This window comes from Phodopus roborovskii, unplaced genomic scaffold (assembly GCF_943737965.1).
Source record: "Phodopus roborovskii unplaced genomic scaffold, PHOROB, whole genome shotgun sequence".
Lineage (NCBI taxonomy): Eukaryota > Metazoa > Chordata > Mammalia > Rodentia > Cricetidae > Phodopus > Phodopus roborovskii.
Genome location: NW_026126408.1, coordinates 12,152,635 through 12,172,739, shown reverse-complemented (window position 1 = coordinate 12,172,739; position 20,105 = coordinate 12,152,635). Strand labels below are relative to the sequence as shown.

At 48.1% G+C, this 20,105-nt stretch overlaps 2 protein-coding genes across 2 annotated transcripts in view; one reads left to right on the top strand and one right to left on the bottom strand.

Annotated features, from left to right (window-relative positions):
• The window catches only part of Otof (otoferlin), a 90,626-nt gene extending 89,649 nt beyond the window's left edge, over nucleotides 1-977 (top strand). The window contains exon 46 of the mRNA XM_051181748.1: nucleotides 792-977. Coding sequence (XP_051037705.1) covers nucleotides 792-972 — 181 coding nt within the window. The 3' untranslated portion in view covers nucleotides 973-977. The remainder of the gene's footprint in view (nucleotides 1-791) is intronic.
• A 1,075-nt stretch (nucleotides 978-2,052) lies between these two features.
• Nucleotides 2,053-20,105, bottom strand: part of Drc1 (dynein regulatory complex subunit 1) — a 28,794-nt gene continuing 10,741 nt past the window's right edge. The window contains exons 4-17 of the mRNA XM_051181747.1: nucleotides 19,275-19,458; nucleotides 17,125-17,262; nucleotides 16,295-16,381; nucleotides 15,002-15,124; nucleotides 11,058-11,197; nucleotides 10,724-10,858; nucleotides 10,176-10,408; nucleotides 8,479-8,585; nucleotides 7,597-7,686; nucleotides 6,905-6,991; nucleotides 4,079-4,341; nucleotides 3,642-3,785; nucleotides 3,260-3,362; nucleotides 2,053-2,252 (exon numbers count right to left, since the gene is read on the bottom strand). Of these exons, the coding sequence (XP_051037704.1) occupies nucleotides 2,196-2,252; nucleotides 3,260-3,362; nucleotides 3,642-3,785; nucleotides 4,079-4,341; nucleotides 6,905-6,991; nucleotides 7,597-7,686; nucleotides 8,479-8,585; nucleotides 10,176-10,408; nucleotides 10,724-10,858; nucleotides 11,058-11,197; nucleotides 15,002-15,124; nucleotides 16,295-16,381; nucleotides 17,125-17,262; nucleotides 19,275-19,458 (1,891 nt within the window). The 3' untranslated portion in view covers nucleotides 2,053-2,195. The remainder of the gene's footprint in view (nucleotides 2,253-3,259; nucleotides 3,363-3,641; nucleotides 3,786-4,078; nucleotides 4,342-6,904; nucleotides 6,992-7,596; nucleotides 7,687-8,478; nucleotides 8,586-10,175; nucleotides 10,409-10,723; nucleotides 10,859-11,057; nucleotides 11,198-15,001; nucleotides 15,125-16,294; nucleotides 16,382-17,124; nucleotides 17,263-19,274; nucleotides 19,459-20,105) is intronic.

Genomic DNA, 20,105 nt, shown 5'->3' with positions numbered 1-20,105 from the left:
GCACGCACACGCACACGCACACACACACACACACACACCTATATCCGACACTTTGATTTTATATTGTGATATTTTATGGCTCCTGCAGACAGTAGAGGTTAACAAACAGACCTTAGCAAGGAAGCTCCGTAGAAGGCAGGGCATGTTAGCACCCTGATGGTGGGCAAGCTTCGGGAGAGGATGAGCTGCTTGGATGCTTGCTATGGATATTATCTGTGGGCTTGTCAGAAAGGGTGAGTTTGAGGGCTAGAGATGTAGCTCAGTTGATGGATTGCTTGCCTAGCAGGCATAAAGCCTTGGGTTCAACGTCTAGCGCTACATAAACCATGGGTAGTGATGCAGGCCTGTACCTCAGCCTTCAGGCAGGCATGGTAAGTCAAAAGTCACCCGTGGCTACATAGTGAGTACAAGGCCAGCCTAGGATGATTGAGACCTTGTCCCAAAAAAGAGAGTGAGGGAGAGAGGGAGGGAGGGAGATAAGTAGGTAGTTGAGCAATTCGGATTTCCTAGGAATATGGGCAGACAGGAGCCCCAAGAACAACATGCTTGGCCTGCAATGCCATGGCCTCTGCTTCAGATCATGACTGCAAGCCATCAGACTGAGTCTGCATGGCAGATCTGGGGCAGTCGAGGCCTCACAGAGAGGCCTTAGCTTAGAAGCTAGCCACGATCTGATATTAGATAAGGGCTCCACCCTGGCTCTAGCACTCACGGCCTGCAGAAGAGACAGGAGCCCTGTGTGGGTGGCTCCTGCCTGCTGACAGGCCCCTGCCATCTTCTCCCCACCTTAGCCGGCCTGACACAGCCTTCGTCTGGTTCCTGAACCCACTCAAGTCTATCAAGTACCTCATCTGCACCCGGTACAAGTGGCTCATCATCAAGATTGTGCTGGCGCTGCTGGGGCTGCTCATGCTGGCCCTCTTCCTCTACAGCCTCCCAGGCTACATGGTCAAGAAGCTCCTAGGGGCATGAAGTGTCCCCCCACCCCGCCCTGCCCAGTGTCCCTCCAGCGGCCGCTGTCTTTGCCTTCCCTCACCTGAACTCTTTCCCAACTCCCTGAGGAGCCCTACCTACCACCCCTGCTAGCCTTGAGCAAGACACCTGCTTGCTGGGCTGTTATCTCCACCCCACACCCAAACTGTCACTTGCCTGGTCTTGTCCAGTTTTGCCTTGGATTTAAAGCATCGTTGGAATTGGTGGCATCCAAAAGCAGATACCCTCTTGCCCTACATTCTGTGACGTCACACTCATCAGCCCAGCTCCCAGAGTGGCAGGGACCCAACCCTCCCTTGGGCATTTCAAATCTTGGGTTAAAGCAGCAATGAAATTAACCAAGAAACATGGATGGGGCAGTGATCAAAGCTTTGATAAGTAGGAATGAGTGGAAAGCACCAGAAATGCCAGCAGAAGCACAACACACCAGGGCAACCTGGACAAGGCCACAGTAGCCAGCCACTCCTGTGCATGCTCTTCTCTTGGCTCCTCCTCCTTCCCACAGCACCCTGTGCAGCCGCTTAGCCTGAGGCTTCACATCACTTCCCCTGCCCAGGTCTATGTGTGCCAGACAGTACACAAGCTTCAAGAGTGAGCCCACTGCCCTAGTTGTCCTGCAGGCAACCCTGTCAAGCTTGATGGCAGCCACAGCCGGGATTCTACACTATGAGTGCTGCCCTTCTGTCTCCATGAGTCTGCTGGTTGCTTTTCCTTTCTTGAGTGTGATTTTTCTCTTAATAAAATAAATCAAACCCTGAGATCAAACTGGAGCACGGGGAGGATGGGTCTGTGGGGGGATGGTAAAATCTTATGGAGCAGCATTTGGTTTGCTGCCAGTCCAGGCTGCTGATGCAAGAGCCTACCTCCAGAGGGCACACCATGGTGGACCCAGAGGCCCCCAAGTATGGAAAATGTTCTTTGTTCTTCAACTTGGGGATAATCTGAAGGCATATAGCTCCAAAGCCCCAGCTCCCACCCATAGGAACCAGCATTTTTCCAAGAGCAGAAAGGGTGCTAGTCTCACCGCATCTAGACTGGCCTCTTTAAAGGCACTCAGCCTATCTTTCAAAGACTTTATTAGAACTGTGGGGACCATCGCTGCCTTATTTTGGCAGACAGACACAGTTCTGGAAAACCCAGAGTGGGCCCAGGCTCTCCGCTGAGCGGTGCGGACTCTGACACCAAGCCTTGTAGATACATCTCTATTTTGTGGGCATCCGGAAGCTTTGGGTTGGAGGAATCTGAAGTTCTGAATTGACCTGCAAATTAGAAGGTAAAGGTCATTTTCTTGCCTTCTGGGAGGGCTCAAGTGCAGGTGCTGGTTCTCCCACAGCTCCAACCCCTGCAAGCATTGCTTCTCCAAGGCAGGCCTTGGGTCCTGGAGGATACCAGGGCTTCCCCCCACCCACCCACCTCCATAAGTCCCTCCCTCTCTGGAAGCTGGAAGCTACTTCTGGACTTGGTACTGATTTTTTTAAAAGAATATTTATGTCCAGACATGGTGGAACACGCCATTGGAAGGCAGAGGTAGCTGGACCTGGGTGAGTTTGAGGCCAGCCTAGACTACAGAGTGCATTCCAGGACAGCCAGGACTGACTACATAGAGAGATATATCTGAGCCCGTGAGATGGCTCAGCAGGAAAGGTGCTTGCTGCCAAGCCTGACTTCCTAGTCCTATCCCTGGGACCCACATGGTAGAAGGAGAAAATTGACTCCCAAAAGCTGTCCTCTGATCTCCACATGTGAGCCATGGCTTGTACACACGTACACACATACACATATACACACACACACAGAGTAAAAATAATAATAATAATAAGACTGATTCTACTCTTGGGAGGCTGAGGTTGTATTGAGCAGGTATATATAGCTCAGTTTGTAGGCTGCCTGCCCAACATGCACAAAAGCTTTAGGCTTGATCCCCAGCCCCACATACTCAGGGTGTGGTGGCTATAATCCCAACTCCCCATGGTGAAAGCAGGATATCTGAACTGCAGGGTCATCCTTGGCCAGGCTCCATATGGAATTTGAAGCCAGCCCAGGCTACTTGACACATTGCCTCAAAAAATTAAAACAAAATAAAGACAAAAAAAAAAGAGTGATCACACAGTGATACCAAAGCCATGACATCAAGGGGACAGAGTTTCAGTCTTTCTGGCTTCTGGCCTAGACGGCACTACAGGCAATACCCATGGCCTTGCCAGCAACTGTCTCCTCCGTGGGTATGGTTTTTTATCTTACTCTGGCCCCATGTTCCGCCACCCACCTTGGCATGGAGGTACTGCTGTAGCAAGGACTGCATCTCGGCATTCTGCTGCTCCAAAGAGTCATTCTCCATCAGCAGCTTGGCCCTCTGGGTCAGCACGAGGCTAGAGTGGGGCAGAGGAAGCAGGTTAGACAGAAGCCAGCTCAGTCTTCTGTCCTCCGCTGATTAGAAGACAGGCGCTTAGCATTTCTGCTCTGCCTGCAAGTAGAGGAAGGACTGGGGCATTTCCTTTTCTCCCAGGCTAGCAGGGTCAGACTAGGAGGGTGGGACTAGAGCGGCAGTCACCCACCACCTCAAATTGTGTGCACAGGAAACACAACTGACCCCAGACAGGACATATAAACCCCCTCAGCTCCCTGCCCTTCCAAGTCCCGACACTGACTAATATTTCTCCAAGGCCTTGTACAGCGCGTCCCAGAGGTTCTGCTTGGAGGGAGGGATAACCATGGCCAGGGATGCCCAATACTCGGTGTCCTTTGAATTATCTCGAATATCTTTCTTCACTCTCAGTACTGGCCGCATGTCCCTGAAAGTCAAAACCAGTGGTGCCACCATTGCCACCCAACACCCTAGTTCCCAAAGCAGTGCCAGTCATGGTGCTGAAGCCAGTCATATACTTGCAGATGTTTAAAAAAAAAAATCGTGTGTGTGTGTGTGTGTGTGTGTGTGTGTGTGTGTGTATGCACGCATGCGATCACCCACATCAATGGGCGTTTGTATGTACGGCCCCTTTTCTACTCAATTGCCACTGATTGCCTCCCAGCCTCCCCATCCCTGGGTCTTAGGCAATCCCTGCATTACCACTGCACCACTGCATACTTGGATTTATTCAGCCCCATGACAAAGGCCTCCAGAATCTTGAGGACGTCATTGGGGTGGATGAGCATTGGAGAAGATAGGCCCTCATCTCTCAACTCCTTGTCCACAAGGCTCTCCTTGTCGCCTCCCTGCAGGGCCTCCTGCTCTATGGACTCCACCTCCGATTTAGACACCACGCTCCTCCTATCCACCTGGGACAGCAAGCTCAGACGATCTATCGCTGACAGCAGGCTTGTGCGCTCTGTGTGAATGGAGGTGCTGTACTGGAGAGAGGGTGCCTGGGTGACTGGGCTGGTGATGCCCAACACGTGACAAGAAAATACCCAACATGTGACAAGAAACAGGAGAAGAAGAAATCAAAGGAAGCTTCCAGAAAACTTTCAGATGCACACGTTTCCATAAAGATAGAAGGCAGGTGAGTAAGGGGGTGCACAGGGCCCTGAAATGATTGGGAGCTGAAATTCTGCTCTAAATCCAGTTCACAGGTGTTCACTGTATTGATAATCATGTGCTATAAATACCCTCGGACTCATAATGCAGAATCAACCCTGGTATAATTTTTGAAGTTAACTAGTCTTTCTCCAACTGTCTCCCAATCCCAAGCCATTGTTTACCACCCACAGGCAAGTTGATATTAGCTTGCTTCCTATGCAGCAAGTGTGTCGGGGGAGGGGAGGATGAATAAAAGCTGTTTTTGAAACAAGATCTTGTTATAGAGCTCAGGCTGGCTTCAAACTCGTGATCCCCCTGCCTCAGCTGGGATTCCAAGTGTACACCACGACACACAGAAAAAACAAAACACAAAACAAAACAAAGTGTGTCTCTGATCAAATACATACATACATACTTTTCCTCCCTGTTTTTATTTACATTTACTGATGTGTGGGGATCAGAAAACAACTTGTGGGAGTCTTCTGTCTTCATTCACCTTTCGGGTCTGAGACCCAGTTCAGGCTGCCAGGCTTAGTGGCATGTGCCTCTAACTACAGAGCCATAGTTCTGGCTTCTTTGCTGTTTTTATATACATATTTGTGCATATTCTGTACTTTGCTTCTTTCACAGAACAATTAACCATATAGATTTTTCATATACACTTTCTTGGTCTTTGTTTTTTATTTGAGTAGTGCCCCATTGAGTGCACCATGAATTATTAAATACATTCCTTAAGCATGAAAGTCTTCTGTTTCAAATAATGTTACAATTTAAAAAAAAACTATAATATAGGGGCTGGAGAGATGGCTCAGTGGCTAAGAGCACTGGCTTCTCTTCCAGAGGAGCAGGGTTCAATTCCCAGCACCCACATGGCAGCTTATAACTGCCTGAAACTCCAGTTTCAGGGGATCTGATACCTTCACACAGACATACATACAAATGACACACAAATGCACATGAAATAACTTATTTTTTAAAAAACTATAATATACATATAATTTCAACTGTATTAAGAAGACTATTCAGGAGTATGCCTTGATCTCACCACTGGAATAGTAGAGGAAGGAGAGTTAAAAGTTCAAGGTTATCCTCTGCTACACAGAGCTTGAGACCAGCCTAGGCTATATAAGCCCATCTTTTAAAGAAAGAAAGTCAAATGTATTTAGAAAGTCAAATGTATATAGAACAAAATCCTAGGAGGATTGTGAAGTATATATAGTCACTGATGCTGTCAAATTGTCCTCACAGCAGGTGACAGCCATTACACTCCCACCAGGTTTTGAGTGTGTCACAAGCTCGCAGAGCTTACATGCTAGCAGACAGTCAAGCTCTACTGCTGACCCGCCGGGCAGAAAGGAGTTGTGCAGGTCTCACTGTGCTGCTTCCCTTCTTACAGGGAAAGCTGGTAGCATGTGCAACGTTGCCTGTCCTAGTCCAGGTGTGGTGATGCACACTTGCCATCCCAGACCTAAAGTGATCAAAGAGGACAGCTGCAAGAGTCTGAGGGCCACCTGAGCTATATAGTGAGCCTGTCCCACTCCTCTGAAACGTTGGTCTTTTCTCCTAATTGGTTTATGTGAGCTCTTTATATAGTAGCTAACCCTTAACTGTGATATTAATTGAAGCTACTCTTCCTCAATGTCATGGGTGCTTTAAGGTCTTCCGGCTTCCTCCTCCCATGTACTGAGATTATAACCTACATCACTCTGCACTGTTCATGTAATGCTATGGGTCAAACCCGGGGCCTCATGCAGACTAGGCAAGTACCTTCCACATAAGCTACATTCCCCAGCCCTTGGACACTCTCTTTCTGAAGGATGTCAGGAAGCTCACCCTGGTGCTAACAACACTAAAAACATTTTTTTAATTAAAATCTTGTAACCTTTAATGTGACTCTCCAGAGTAACTGCCCTTTGAAGTTCGTATTGGAATTATTTACAACATAATATTCACAGTGTTACAAAGGAGTCCCACTTCATAGGAGGGGGTGATGGATCAAATATGCAGAGTGTGATGCAGCCAGATCTCACAGTGGTTAGAACCTGGTTTTGAAGAAATCCCAGGAAAAGGGCCCTTGGGCCACAATGTAGAGCAACATCCCATCCCTCCCCCAGGCATTATGCTTTTTGCAAATAGAAAAAATAATAACTAAGCCAATGCTATTAGCCATTCCCAGCATAGACACCCCCAACTCCTCCCAGACCCAGAGCCAGTTCTCACTCTACCATATTCCCCAGATAGCTACAAGAGAAGAAGACATGATGGAGAGATGTGGCGAGTCAGACGAAGGGCACATGTCACAGACAGGGGCAGAGGGAAAAGGTAGGCAGGACCCCATGGGGCAGCTAAACCTCTGGAGACATGAACACTCTCCCAAGCTGCACCCTTTCCCACCTGGGCAGAGGATAAACGATGGGATCGGTATCGAAGGAAGAAGTTCACCAGCTTGTACAGGTCATCCTCACTTTCAATTCCCAGGGCCTGAGGAGGAAACAGGATGGCCACTCAGATGCCTCATACGCAGGCCATGAACGTGGGATGCTCATAGACCCTCAGCTCATTTGAACCGGTATCCCTGGGGCCCGAATAAAGGGTCCAGGGCGAGAGCCAGGACAATGCAGTGAAGTGGAGCCAACACTGGAACAAATCCCGGGGGCGGGGGGAGAGGGGGCTCCACACATCATGACAATGATGGGGTAGGGGGGCTCCACACATCATGACAATGATGGGGTGGGAGAGGGGGCTCCACACATCATGACAATGATGGGGGAGAGGGGGCTCCACACATCATGACAATGATGGGGGATGGGGGGGCTCCACACATCATGACAATGATGGTGGTAGGGGGGGCTCCACACATCATGACAATGATGGGGGATGGGGCTCCACACATCATGGCAATGATGGGGGATGGGGGGGCTCCACACATCATGACACCAAAGCCGGTCTGAAGTTGAAGGAAGACAGTGATAGTGAGCCCAGAAAGGCCTGGGGAGACTCTGGCGCAGTCTCAGGGTTGGGTTGAGGATGTTGAGAAAACAGGTTCTGTCCTCCACCCCACGTCTTCTCTGCCCAGTGGGACTCACAGAGAAGATGGCATCCAACCTCAGCAGATAGCATTCACTCTTCTCCAGGGGGAGGAGCAGGCTCAGCAGTTTGCTCTCTATGAGGAAACCCTGAGGAGAAAAGGAAGATGGCATCCCCAGTCAGAGCCAGGTCTAGGGTCTGCAGCCACCCACATTGTGACTCTCCAAGGACAATGCCACAGAGTAGAACCTCTAACCGTGGGATCCTCAGGGAAGGCCATCTGGGGTACCTAAGCCAGTCTCAGCATGCAAGGACAAAGCTAGTTCCCGTCTTGGGTTTAGACTACCCTCCACCTCACCCACACGCCACTGGGCGAACAGCAATTTAAACAAAACTACCCCTTGGTGCCTGCCTCACCCATTTTCCTCCAAATCAACAGAACCCAGAAGCAAGCACTGAAATGAGAACAGGGTATGGAGGAGGAATGGGCCTCGTGGGAACACACTGTGAGTTACACAGATGGGGTGTAAGGAGAGGCCAAGTGCTACACTGAGTGAGGAGGTCATGCTATACAGCTGCATGTGACAGAGGGGACCTGCCTGCTGACTCCTTCAGCAGGAATGGCTTCAATGGCACCAAAGAAAACTGCCCTGATTGCCCCAGGACCACCTAGCTGGGGCTGAGTCAGCTCCACCATGTCTTTACCCCAAGCCCAATCCTTAAATATTTTAGACCTGATGCACCTGGAGAACAGCAGCCAGGGGTGGGACAGTGGAAGGGAAAAGGCTATTGCCAACCAGCATGGCTCTGATTGGCCCCCTGTGGGCATAGCCATTGCCAGCCAGGCTTCTCAAAGCAAGGCCTTTTGAAGTCACTCCCCAGGTCCCTCTCTGCAGGTCTGCCTCTCCTGGCTCCAGACCCCATGGACTCAGAGGCCTTACCGACTCGTCACACAGGAGCATCAAGATCTTTTTGGTAGTTTTTGCTGAAACTTGTTTGGGTAGGTCCATGTAAGAATCGTCTTCAGAAGCCTCTTCTGTTTCCCCTTCTGCAAGTGGGTCAGAGAAAGGAAGGCAGGGAGAGGACAGCGTCTTGGCTTGTGGACTTTGAGAGCAGCTGAGTGGCTTTCCCTAAGAAAATGGGTCTCTTACTGCTTCTCTGTGGCCAAACACATCTGAGTGCTGAAAAAGAATCCTATAATGTAGGCACTAGACTTAGGGATAGATCGTGATTTCAAAAGGCACGCCACACAGACAGAAGTGGCCAGTTAAAAAGACAAAATGGCTTCCACACAGAGGAACACTGTCAGCAAGAGCTGACAGCTAACAGCGGGAGCCAAAAGGACTTGAGTTCAGTTCCCCAGGCACCCACACCATCTACAACCACCTGTAACTCCAGCTCAAAAAGATCCAACATCACCTTCTGGCTTCCTAAGGCATATACATGTAGCATACACTCACATAATTTTTTGTAATCAAAGGAGGAAAACACACACCAAAAATAAAAAAAAGGGACTATAATTTAATAAAAATCATGGTATAACAGCTGGTAAATGGCTCAATGAGTAAAGGTGTTTGCCATTAAACTTGATAATCTAAACTTGATGACTAAAATCTACATGATAGATGGAGAGAACCAATTCCTCCCAGATGTCCTCTGACCCACAAGTGTGGGTCAGACACACACAATTTTTTTTTTTTTTGGTTTTTCGAAATAAGGTATAATGCCCTTGGCTGTCCTGGAACTTGCTCTGTAGACCAGGCTGGCCTTGAATTCACAGAGATCTGCCTGCTTCTGCTCCTGAGTCTGGGATTAAAAGCATGCACCAACACACCTGGCTATAAATAAATTTTTTTTTGAAAATCACGTATCACCCAAGACTTACTGGTTATTCAAAGAGTAAGATAGTATCTATGACCTGGCATGTGCTGTAACCCTAGAACTTGGAAAGAAGAGGCAGGAGCATCAGGAGTTCAAGGCTACATAGAGTTTGAGGCTAGCTCGGGCCACATGAAACCCTCTCACACAATGTTGAGAGCCTGGAAATGACAACATCTCTGTGTAGGGATTTCCAACAAGCTAAAAAAGGCATTTGCCTGTTAACCCAGCAAACATACTTGTAGGGATCTCTCCCAATAATTTTCCAAAAAAGAAAATGAAAAGACAAATGAACAGAGCTATTCATTCAGCAACATGTGTAATCCCCAAAGCAATTAGGCCTGTGAAGATCAGAGGGTTGTTCGAGGGAGTCAGGCACAGAGTCAGTGTGGTACCATGTAAAGAGAGGAGTTTTTACTGCAACCAGATAATCTCCAGTGGTATCGTAAATAAAATAAGGGCTGCAGGTGCAACACAGTGACCCAAGCATGCCTAACATGTGTGAAGTGCTGGGTAGCACAAACAAAAAATGAAAGAAAGTATATGTTTTTATTTATTGCATGTGGGGGCACACATGTGTGGGGGTCAGGAATTAGTTCTCTCCTTTCATGTGGGTTTTAGGGTTTGAACTCAAGATGTCAAGCTTGGCGGCAAGCTCCTTTACCCACTGAACCCTCTCACAAACTCACTGCTAAGCGTCTCTCCTGCTTCTCCCGAGTAAGATGGGTGCACCCCAGTCTCAGCGACTGCCTCTAGTCACCTGTCTGCAGCAGCAGTTCTTCTAGTATTTGTGTGGCTGACTTCTGCTGCTGCATGGAAATTGGCCCCACATTCTTCAGGAACCAGAAATCAGGCATCTTCCAGGGCAGCCCCAGGTGCTGGGCATTGATAATGCTGTCCACGTCAAATGCTCTCTGGGCTAGCGCCTTCGCCTCTTCTTCATTCATCAGCCAAATCTCCCTAAACTTCTCGGCATCAATAATGGTGAAGTGTCTGTGAAGGAAAGTCACTCAGCTCAGCCAGCTGGCCTCAAGGCCGGCCCCTGCCCACATCATCAATAGGATAAGAACATGAGGAAGAATTTCAAATTCTCTGTGTGGGATAAAATGTAGCTGTTCCAATGAGAAATAAAAACAGATGCTTGACACATGATGGAGGAGGTCAAGGGATGGAGGAACATATACATGAGAGAGTCTTCCAAAAGAGCTGGTGATCTCAAGTCTAATGAAATCGCTGCTGCTGCTGCTGCGCCCCTGCCAACTCCCCTCCTGCCATCACCCCCAACTCCAGGACGAATCCCCTTGAGACCTCATAGCTTTCTGTAGCTCCTTGAACTGCCCCACGAGGCGTTTGTAGTCGGAGGTCAGGGACTGGTTCTCCTCTTGAAACTGTCTTATCTGCTTGGCGTATTTAGCTCTCAGGTTGTTAAGAATGTCGTGCATGCTGATTGACAGGAGGCAAAAAAAGCAAAGTTTGGCAGCTAAGCAGGGGGGGCGGGGGGGGGGCAGTCCTCCCCCCTCACCTGCCTGACTTTCTACCCCTTCAGGAGAAATAAGTATTTACCATCCACCCCTGCCTGGGGACAGCACAGAAGCCATGCTGCCCCCAAAGCAAGCTTCTCTATACAGGCTCGCTCACTCACCGATTGAGTTTCCTCTTCTGCTGGGATTTGATTACGGTGCTCTCTTCATCTCTCTTCTTCAGCACTTGGAAGTTGTACTCTAGCTTCTCTTGGTTTAGCTGGTAAGTTGCTTTTATCTGCTGAAGCTGTTGCTCAAGAATCTGGTGTCAATTTTAACAGTAAATACACATGCATACCTAGCTGGCCCTAGTACTATTCCCAAGGACCTTGTTCAAGTCATGCTCTAAAGCGACCTCAGGGACATGTGCCTCAACCTAAACTAGAAGTTCTATCTATCAACATAGTGTTGGATTGAAGATGGCTCAGCATTTAAGAGTATTTGTTGTCATTACTGAGGACTGGAGTTTGGTCTCCAGAACACATGTCGGGGAGAGGGTCCAGTGCACTCTGCTGGCCTCTGCAAACACCTGTACATACATGTGCATATACACACAGACACCCAAACACAAAAATTAAAAACAAAATAAATCTAGAAAAGAAAAGGAGAAAGTGTCAATAGAGGCAAAACAAAGGACAACTGGATAAAATACAAATGGGTCATCTGGCAGCTAAACCAGCGTACTCAAAGAGGAAAGAATGTGGCAAGTATTTCCCAGTGCAACTAACTCTGGCACTATGCTCCACACCCTTCAATGGGATGAAAAGCTGCCTTTAAAATCACCAGAAAATAATTACCACAAAAGCTTGAAATTTCAGCTAGGTGGTGGTGGTGCACACCTTTGATCCCAGCACTTGCGAGGCAGAGGCAGGTGGATCTTTGTGAGTGCAAGGCCAGCCTGGTCTACAAAGTCAGTTCCAAGACAGCCAGAACTGTTACACGGAGAGACCCTGTCTCCTCCCCCCCCCAAAAGTTCAAAGTATGAATAGGGTGCTATGAGAACACAGAGAGGAACACTTTCCTTCTTCAATCAGAAGCCCTTGGCCTTGAGAGACCAGGAAACAGCCCTGAGGAGATGGCACCCTCATGTCTGCTGAGACCCGGATGAGTAGGACTTAGTGAGGTGACAGTGAGAACCACGGGCACTGGAAAGAGGAAATGGCACAGGAGACACAGAAGCAAGGGCGAGAGGTGCCGGGAGAAACCGCAAGCACTTCAGGATGCAAGGCGCGAGGCGCAATGACTAGAGATGAGGTGGGCTGTGCAGCTGAGCTTCACCGAGATGGGGAGTTAAAACAGCATCCTAAAGTCAAGGAGGGACTGCGAAGGGCACTAAGCAGGGGTGCCCACACCCTGAAGAAGGTTACTGTGTCAACTTGTAGTATATGATTAGAGAGGCTGGACACATGGTGCACGCCTTTAATCAGAGCCATCCAGAGGCCCAGGTAGTGGGACTGTGAGTTCTGGGCCAGCCTGATCTACATGTTGAAATCTTCAATTTGTTAGTTAATCTGTCTGCAAATATGTGGTATATATGTGTATTCACATGTGTGTGCAGGGCTGCATGCATGTGAGTGCCATGTGTGGAGGACAGAGGTTGACATCAGGTGGTTTTGTTATTTTATTTTTTTAATCTCAATTACTCTCTGCCTTATTTGTTTAAAACACTGAACTTGGAGCTCACTGACTCTAGTTTTTCAAGACAGGGCCCTGACTATCCTGGAACTCACTTTGTAGACAAGGCTGGCCTTGAACTCATACAGATCTGACTGCCTCTGCCTCCTGAATGCTGGGATTAAAGATGTGCACCACCATTCCCAGAGGGTCCACCTATCTCCAACCCCCTGACACTGGAATTACAGGGACATGCTACCATGTCCAGCTTTTTATGTGGGTGCCAGGGATTTGAACTCAGGATCTTATGCATAGCAATCACTTTCCTGACCGAGGCATCTCCAAAGCCCAGCTAACTATTTGAAGATTAGAGAGACAGGCTAAGAAGAGTTGGCAAACACAGCAGGCAGCAGACACTTCCTCTCCTGGGAAGGGGTGATTTCACACATGTTCTCCCCAAAGCCTTTTTCCTGTCCCTCCCCCAGTCTACAGATCCCTTTCAAGGAACTTGTATTCAAGGATTCTGTATCCATTGGTGGAGAGTTAGTCCCAACTGCACCTCTCACTGCCAGCACTGAATACCTTGTAGACCAGCCTCACAGAAGACACCGGAATGATGGGCAGAGAGCTGCCAGAAGCTACATGTCCTACCACATCTAGCATTTAATGTTGAAATTTCTGATTTGAACAAGAGCCAAAGGGACTGATGGAAGATGCTCAGAGCAGAATCAATGGCCTTGACAATGCTTCTGAGGGCCAGTCCAATGTGGCTCCAGAGGACAATTCTTCCTCCTTGATGGAAACCACCCACTCTGCTCCAAACATGACATCTTCCAGGACATAACCCAGAAATCTGGATCAGAACCCAAGCCATTTGTGCTCAGAGGCTGGCCAAGGACCAGTGAGGTGGCTCTCAATACAGAAGTTGGAGACACAAATTTGATGCTGGATGGGGTAACATGAACATGTATGGACACAGAGAATATGCTCTCCAGAGGCACTTAGAATTAGAGACAGCAAGGGGCTCTTCCGGTCCTCTCTGGGAAGCACAGCGTCTGCAGTGCTGGTTTCCAGCCCCCCACCCCATGCTTTCCACAGGATAGCACTCCCCAAACCTTGGAGCTCAAGGACTCCAGTCAGTTTTCCCCTCTGCAATCTGGAAGAAGTTAACTATTCTGATTTTATAAGCAAAACCCCAAAGCAACCAGACCCAGGCAACCCAACCACAACAACCGTCATCTGATTGTTTTGATTTGCATCTCTGGCAAACATTTGCTCCTTGTTCTGCTTGAGAGCAATTCCAGGAGCCAATACCTTGGGCACTGCCAATGTGCCAAGTGCCCGGCAACAGCCCCCAGGCCTTTGGGTTTCACCAGATCTCAGATGCAAGGCTGCTCCCACTGGAGTTTCAAAGGCAATGGCACACAGGGGTTGTTGGCAGTGCAGCCAAGGATCCCACACCACTCACAGAAGCCTGTGTCTCCCACAGTCCCTCTCTGCAGGGCACAGTGACATGATTTATATAGCTGGTCACTCGTTTTTTCTCTTTATGCTTATTGTAATTTTCTCACCAATGTCTCACTGTCAGTCATCACAGGATTCAGTCCCAACACAGCTATCCTTGATTGCTATATATTAAGTACAGTTTGCTTGTTTGCTGTTTTTTTTTTTTTTTTTTTTAGAATGGTCTCATGTAGCCTAGGCTGGCCTCCGACTCACTCTGTAGCCAACAATGGCCCGCTGATCCTTCTGCCTTCACCTCATAGATTCTAGGACTACAGGCATGCATCATCACATCCCTGGCTCCATCCCCAGCCCTGCACTAAATGCCACCGTGCCTGGCACATACTCAATGTTTTGTGGTTAACACCCTGGTATTAAAAACAGCAGCTCTTAGTAAGAACTGAGCTTACAATTTTAAATGAGCATGGACCAGTTGGGCCTGGTGGCATAGGCCTACAACCTCAGCCCGAGGCTGAGGCAAATATGTCACAATTTCAAAGCTACCTAGGGCTACAGGATGGCTTCATGGCTCCAAAGCTACAGAGAAACCCTGTCTTGAAAAAACAAACAAACAAATAAATAGAGTTAAACTAAGGGGCTGAAAAGATCTGGCTCGCTGGTTAGGAGCACTGTCTGCTCCTGCAGAGGACCTGTGTGTCCTTTCCTAACCCTCACCCAGTGGGTTCACAACTGTCCCAGCACTTTGAAGATAGACGTAGGAAGATCGGGAGTCCAAGATCATCCTTAGCTACACAGAGTTCAAGACCAGCTGAGGCTACATAAAACTCTAACTGCCCTGCCCTGCCCCACCCCCACCAAAAAGAAAAAGAAAAAAGATAAATACTACAATGAGTGGCTGCTTCTGAGACACTGTGAGTAGTAGCTAATAGACACTCGGGCATTTGTCACCTACGGTGCCCTGGTCCTGAGGTGGGGAGCCATCTCTCACCTGCACATCCCGCTCTAGCTTGATCTTAATCGTGTTGTATTCTTCACAATCCCAGACCCGCTGCTTGTTGAGCTGCTTCTCGTAGTCCTCCACCTTCTTCATGCGGTTGATGAGGTACTCCAGCTAAGGGCAGGCAGAGGGTGAGATTCTCAGATTCGGGAGCCTCCCTCCCAGCCCCACCCTCCAAGAGCCTGACAAGCAGGGCACAGTGCAGGGCCCAGGAGTCTGGACAGGGATGTCTGCTGGCATTCAGAGACCCAAGCTCCAAGGCTTTGAGCTCTCAGAGTCCTGGCTGGGCTCTTATTGTAGAAACAACAGAGAGGCAGGAGCCGAGTGGTAGCCCAGCTGTTAGGAGAGAGCGATGTTCCCAGCACCCACACAGCTACATGTCAGCACAACTCCAGCTTCAAGAAATCTAATGACCTCTTCTGGCTCTGAAGGCTCCTATACACATTCACACACACTCGCATACCTAATTACCAAATAATAAATAATAATAATAATTTTTAAAAAATATTTTTGTCAAGAGAAGTTAAATACACCCTATAACCCAGCCTTTACAGTGTAAAATAATAGCAATAGTAATGTGCCTTAGTCATGTCTCTTCTTTGTTTTTTGTACCTATGAAATAAAGTGGTACAATATTCCTACACTTTTAAAAATGTGTCCTACAATTGAATTGTATATAGCTGCAATCCCAACAATCACGAAGCAGAAGTATGTCCACAAGTTCAAGGCTAGCCTGTTCTACATACTGAGTTTCAGGCAACCCAGGACTACCATAGTGAGATTATCTCAAACAATTAATAACAATATTTAATGAACTGCACCTTGAAAGTTTCCCGAACTGGGGTAGCTCAGTGGAAAGAATGCTTTTCTAGCATACACACAGGAAGTCCTGGGTTGGACATGGGTTGTAACATTGTATACCTAGGATTCCAGCACTGGGGCAGAAGACCAAGGTCCCTGGCCATATAGAAAGTTTGTGGCCACCCTAAGATACATGAGACCCTCTGCCTCAAGAAAAAAAAGGAAAAAGGCAAACACTTCCTTGGGCCACAAATACTATCATGAATGGATTCCGAAGAGACAATGAGAAGATGGCGGAGTCCTGTTGGACACACTCAGCCTTCAAAGCCACACTGACTAATGATGAGGCACAGAAAGGAGCGAGAGCCGCACACATCACATTCCACCCAAGGTACTTGAGACCCAAGGCTCAGCCACATCCAATACTGCCCACGGGCCCACCCTGGAGACCCCCCCACCCCACCTGCTCAGCCACTGCTTTACCTCCTTGGCATTGTGACCCTGCAGCGCTCGCTCCCATTTCTTCTTATTACTGGACAGCAGCTCTTGTCGTTCTAACTCAAAGGCTTTCTACAACCAAGGTGGGGAAAGGTCCTGGTGTCCACTTCCATTGCAAGGGGCAGGCGGGCAAGGCGGGGCGGGGTGGGGCGGGAGGGGAGGTGTCACACCAGTACCAAAGAACTTTAGGTAACCACAGAAGTGCCTATTCGTATAGGTGAAGTTACATACAAAAATGGACTTGCCAAATTCCATGTGAATGGAAGTTAGCAAGTGCATATGTCTCATAAATGCTGACAGGAAGCTTACCCAGAGTGCTATAGTTTAGTCTACCAGAGCACCGGTACTAGGGGCAAAAGAAGTGCCCTGGGTGACATCACAGGGCAAACCTTGGCAGGTACCACAAACTTGACTAGCATTTCCATGGCTACAAAGATAACATGTGGATTGGGAAGGCCTTGCATTACTAAGTGAAACGAGCAAGAGTCAGGAGGGTTCAGGTACTTGTCATGGTGGCAACAGAAAACTGACTGCACATCCTCCACCCTGGCTGCTTTCACAGCACTTTCTAGTGCCAGCCTAATTATGTGGCTAGGAATTTACATGTTTAGTACTAGCTGTCTCTGTTTTGTCCATGGCTGTCTGGCCTGCTCCTGGAGCAGTGTCTGCCATATGCTAAATGCTTGACTATTACTTGTTGAATAATGAACAAATGAGCAAACAAACCCTAAAATCAGAGGTCAGAGCCACTGGAGCCTCGATGTAGGCTGTCAGGACAGGGGCAGCCACCCTCCCAGAGTCCCCACGGCCCTCACCTCGATGTGGATGAGCTCCTGCCGGAAGTTCTTCATCACATTCTTCACTTGCTCCTCCATCCTCTCTAAAAGCAGGCTGATGTCGTCCGACTGTTTCTTCAAGTCCTTGACGTACTGGTCATCTTTTATTTTCAACTCCTTGAGAAGGACACAGGCATAAGTCAGCCAGAAACAGAGGCAGAAGCAAGAGCTTCCAATCATAACCACCCACTACCTCCCATCCAAATCTGTAAACACTGGGACCTAAGGCAGGCTTGATGGCACTGCCTAAAGATGGGAGGATTGTGAGTGTAAATCAGCCTTGGTTCAAGGCCACTCTAGGTTTCATAGTGGGTTCAAGGCTGGCCTGGCCTAAATAGCAACACTTGGCTTAAAAAAAAAGAAAAAGAAAAGGAATTCAGGAGTGGTGGTGTGTTATAGAATATTATTTTAACTATGCAAAGATGTGTTACATTTGATTACGCTACAGACCATTACTTTAACTGTGCAAAGGCGTGTTACTTTTGTTTACATTGCATTTGTTTAACACTCTAAGGATGTATGTTTAATTATGTAATGATGTATGGCATCTGTTTCTCCTTGCCTGTCTACGGCACCAGATTGGTCTAATAAAGAGCTGAATGGCCAATAGCTAGGCAGGAGAAAGGATGGGGGCAGGTTGCCAGGCAGAGAGAATAAGTAGGAGAAGACATCTAGGTGAGAGGGAGAGGGAGGGAGAAAGAATGAGGGAGAGGAGAGAGAGAGAAAGATAGAGGGGGGAGGACAGCACAGAGTGAAAGAAGGATAAGGAGAGAAGGGGGGGGATGCCTGGGGTCAGAAGCCAGGAATCCCCAGCCAGCAGGCACACGAAGCAGTGAAAGTAAGATATACAGAAGGAGAGAGAAGTAACCTCCCTCCCGAGGCAAAGGTAGACAAAGAGAAACAGGTTAATTAGGTTAAAAGAGCTAGCCGGAAATGAGCCTGAGTTAGGCTGAGCATTCAAAACTAGTAAGTCTCTGTGTCATGATTTGGGATATGGGCCATGGCCCAAAAGAAAAGGCCTATTCAGTGGGGTACGTCTTTAAATCCCAGCACTTGGAAGGCAGAGGCAGGCAGTGCAGGGTACAGCTTTGCGCTAGGCAAGCACTCTACCACTGAGCTACAGCCCAACCTCAACATGCCCATACCATGGTGAGAGTCCTCTCGATGTTACTGGAGCCAGAGCTCTAGCTCAGGTGGTAGAGTGCTCACTTAGCATTCATTTGGTCGGCCTTCATTTGGTCCATAACACCACACAAGTCCGGATTAGTGGCACATGCCTGTAACCCAGTACCTCAAGGTCATTCTCAATTACAGACTGCTTACAAAGCCAACCAGAACTGTAAGACTGTGCCCAGAAACTGCGTATGTTAAAAAAAAAAAAAAAAAAAAAAAAAAAAGGAGCCAGGGGGTGGTGGTTCACACATTTTGTCCCAGCACAGAAGCAAGCAGATCTCAGTAAGTTCGAGGCCAGCCTCATCTACAAAGTGTTTAGAAACCCTGTCTTGGAAAAAAATATTTAAAAAAGGTGGGGGTGGATAAGAAGCACTATTGAAATAGCTGGACAGTTCACATGTAAAATATAAAATAGTGCTCTCTCTCTCTCGCCTAATGTCATAAAACATTAACTCAGAATAAAAACTTAAAAGCAAAGCCTAAAACAGCAATACCTGGGAAAAAATGGGAAAAGCCTTGGGAGAGTAGATTTGCAGTGGGAACAAAATCAAAAGTAGACAAATGGGACTGTGCCAACCTCAAAAGCTTCTGAGTGTTTAAAGAAATTGTCAACAGAGTAAAGCAGACCACATAGATGAGTCAGCTGAACAGGACCATCTTCCCGAGAGAGCTGGCTCGAATAACACCCACGGAGCTTCAACTTATCATAAAAATACAATCAAGTGCATTTCTTTCTTTCCCCCTCAACATCATCTCACTGCTGTAGCCCATCTAGCCTTGGGCTTGCTATCCTCCATCAGCCATGTAAGTGCTGAGATTCCAGGTGTATATCACCATTACTGGCTTGAATTGTCACAGGCTTGATGATAATGTAAGGCAGGAAAAGCCAAGAACCAGCAGGCCATGCCCCCTTGGCCGGGATGGAAGCCCATCCCTTGCCTGCTGCAGCCCCTTGCCTGTTGCAGCTCGCTGATCAGCTTGTTCTTGTCTTCTATGAGGCCAGCACAGTGCACCTGCTGGGTGTTGAGCATTTCCCACAGTTCCTGGGGAATCCGCTTTTGTCTGCCTTCCTCCCACTTGGCCGTGATTTCGTCAAATTTGTCCTGGCTGGTCTTAACTTCATTCTCCAGCTTCTCGAGTCTGCAAATAGAAGCATGCTGGGTGCTCTAGATCCTGCCTCCCAGAGGAGCAGGGCAGCTTCTCCTAAGAGAATGACACAGGCTTCATGGTCCAGGCTCTTCCCTCAGATGTTCACCCAAAGCCAAACCAAACTCTGGGGAAACTATTTCTAGCTTAATGTTGTACTGCACTTTATTTATTTAGTGTATTTGTGTATGTGTGTGTACATGCACATATGTGTGTCGGCAGACATGTGCCCCACAGCCTGTGTATAGAGAACAGAGGACAACCTGAAGAAGTCAGTTCTCAGATTCCACCATGTGGACCCCAGAGATGAACTCAGTTTTTGAGGCAAGCATCCTTACCAACTGAGCCATTTCCACACCTTTTCTTTTCATTTAATGCTTCACCCCAAGAAACTTACATCAAGCACCTGTCAAGACAGACAGACCAACAAGAAGTTTGTCTCTTGACAACCCATGCGATGGTGCACATGCCTCTCCCCACTCTCCATGATTCCATCTACATTGAAATCTGTGATGGTTAATATTGTTTGTCAGCCTGATGGGGTTAGAATCACCATAGAAACAAACCTCTGGGCATGTCTGTGAGGGTGTGTGGATTAAGTCAACTAAGGTGGGCAGCACCAGTGCACAGGTTAGAGGGTT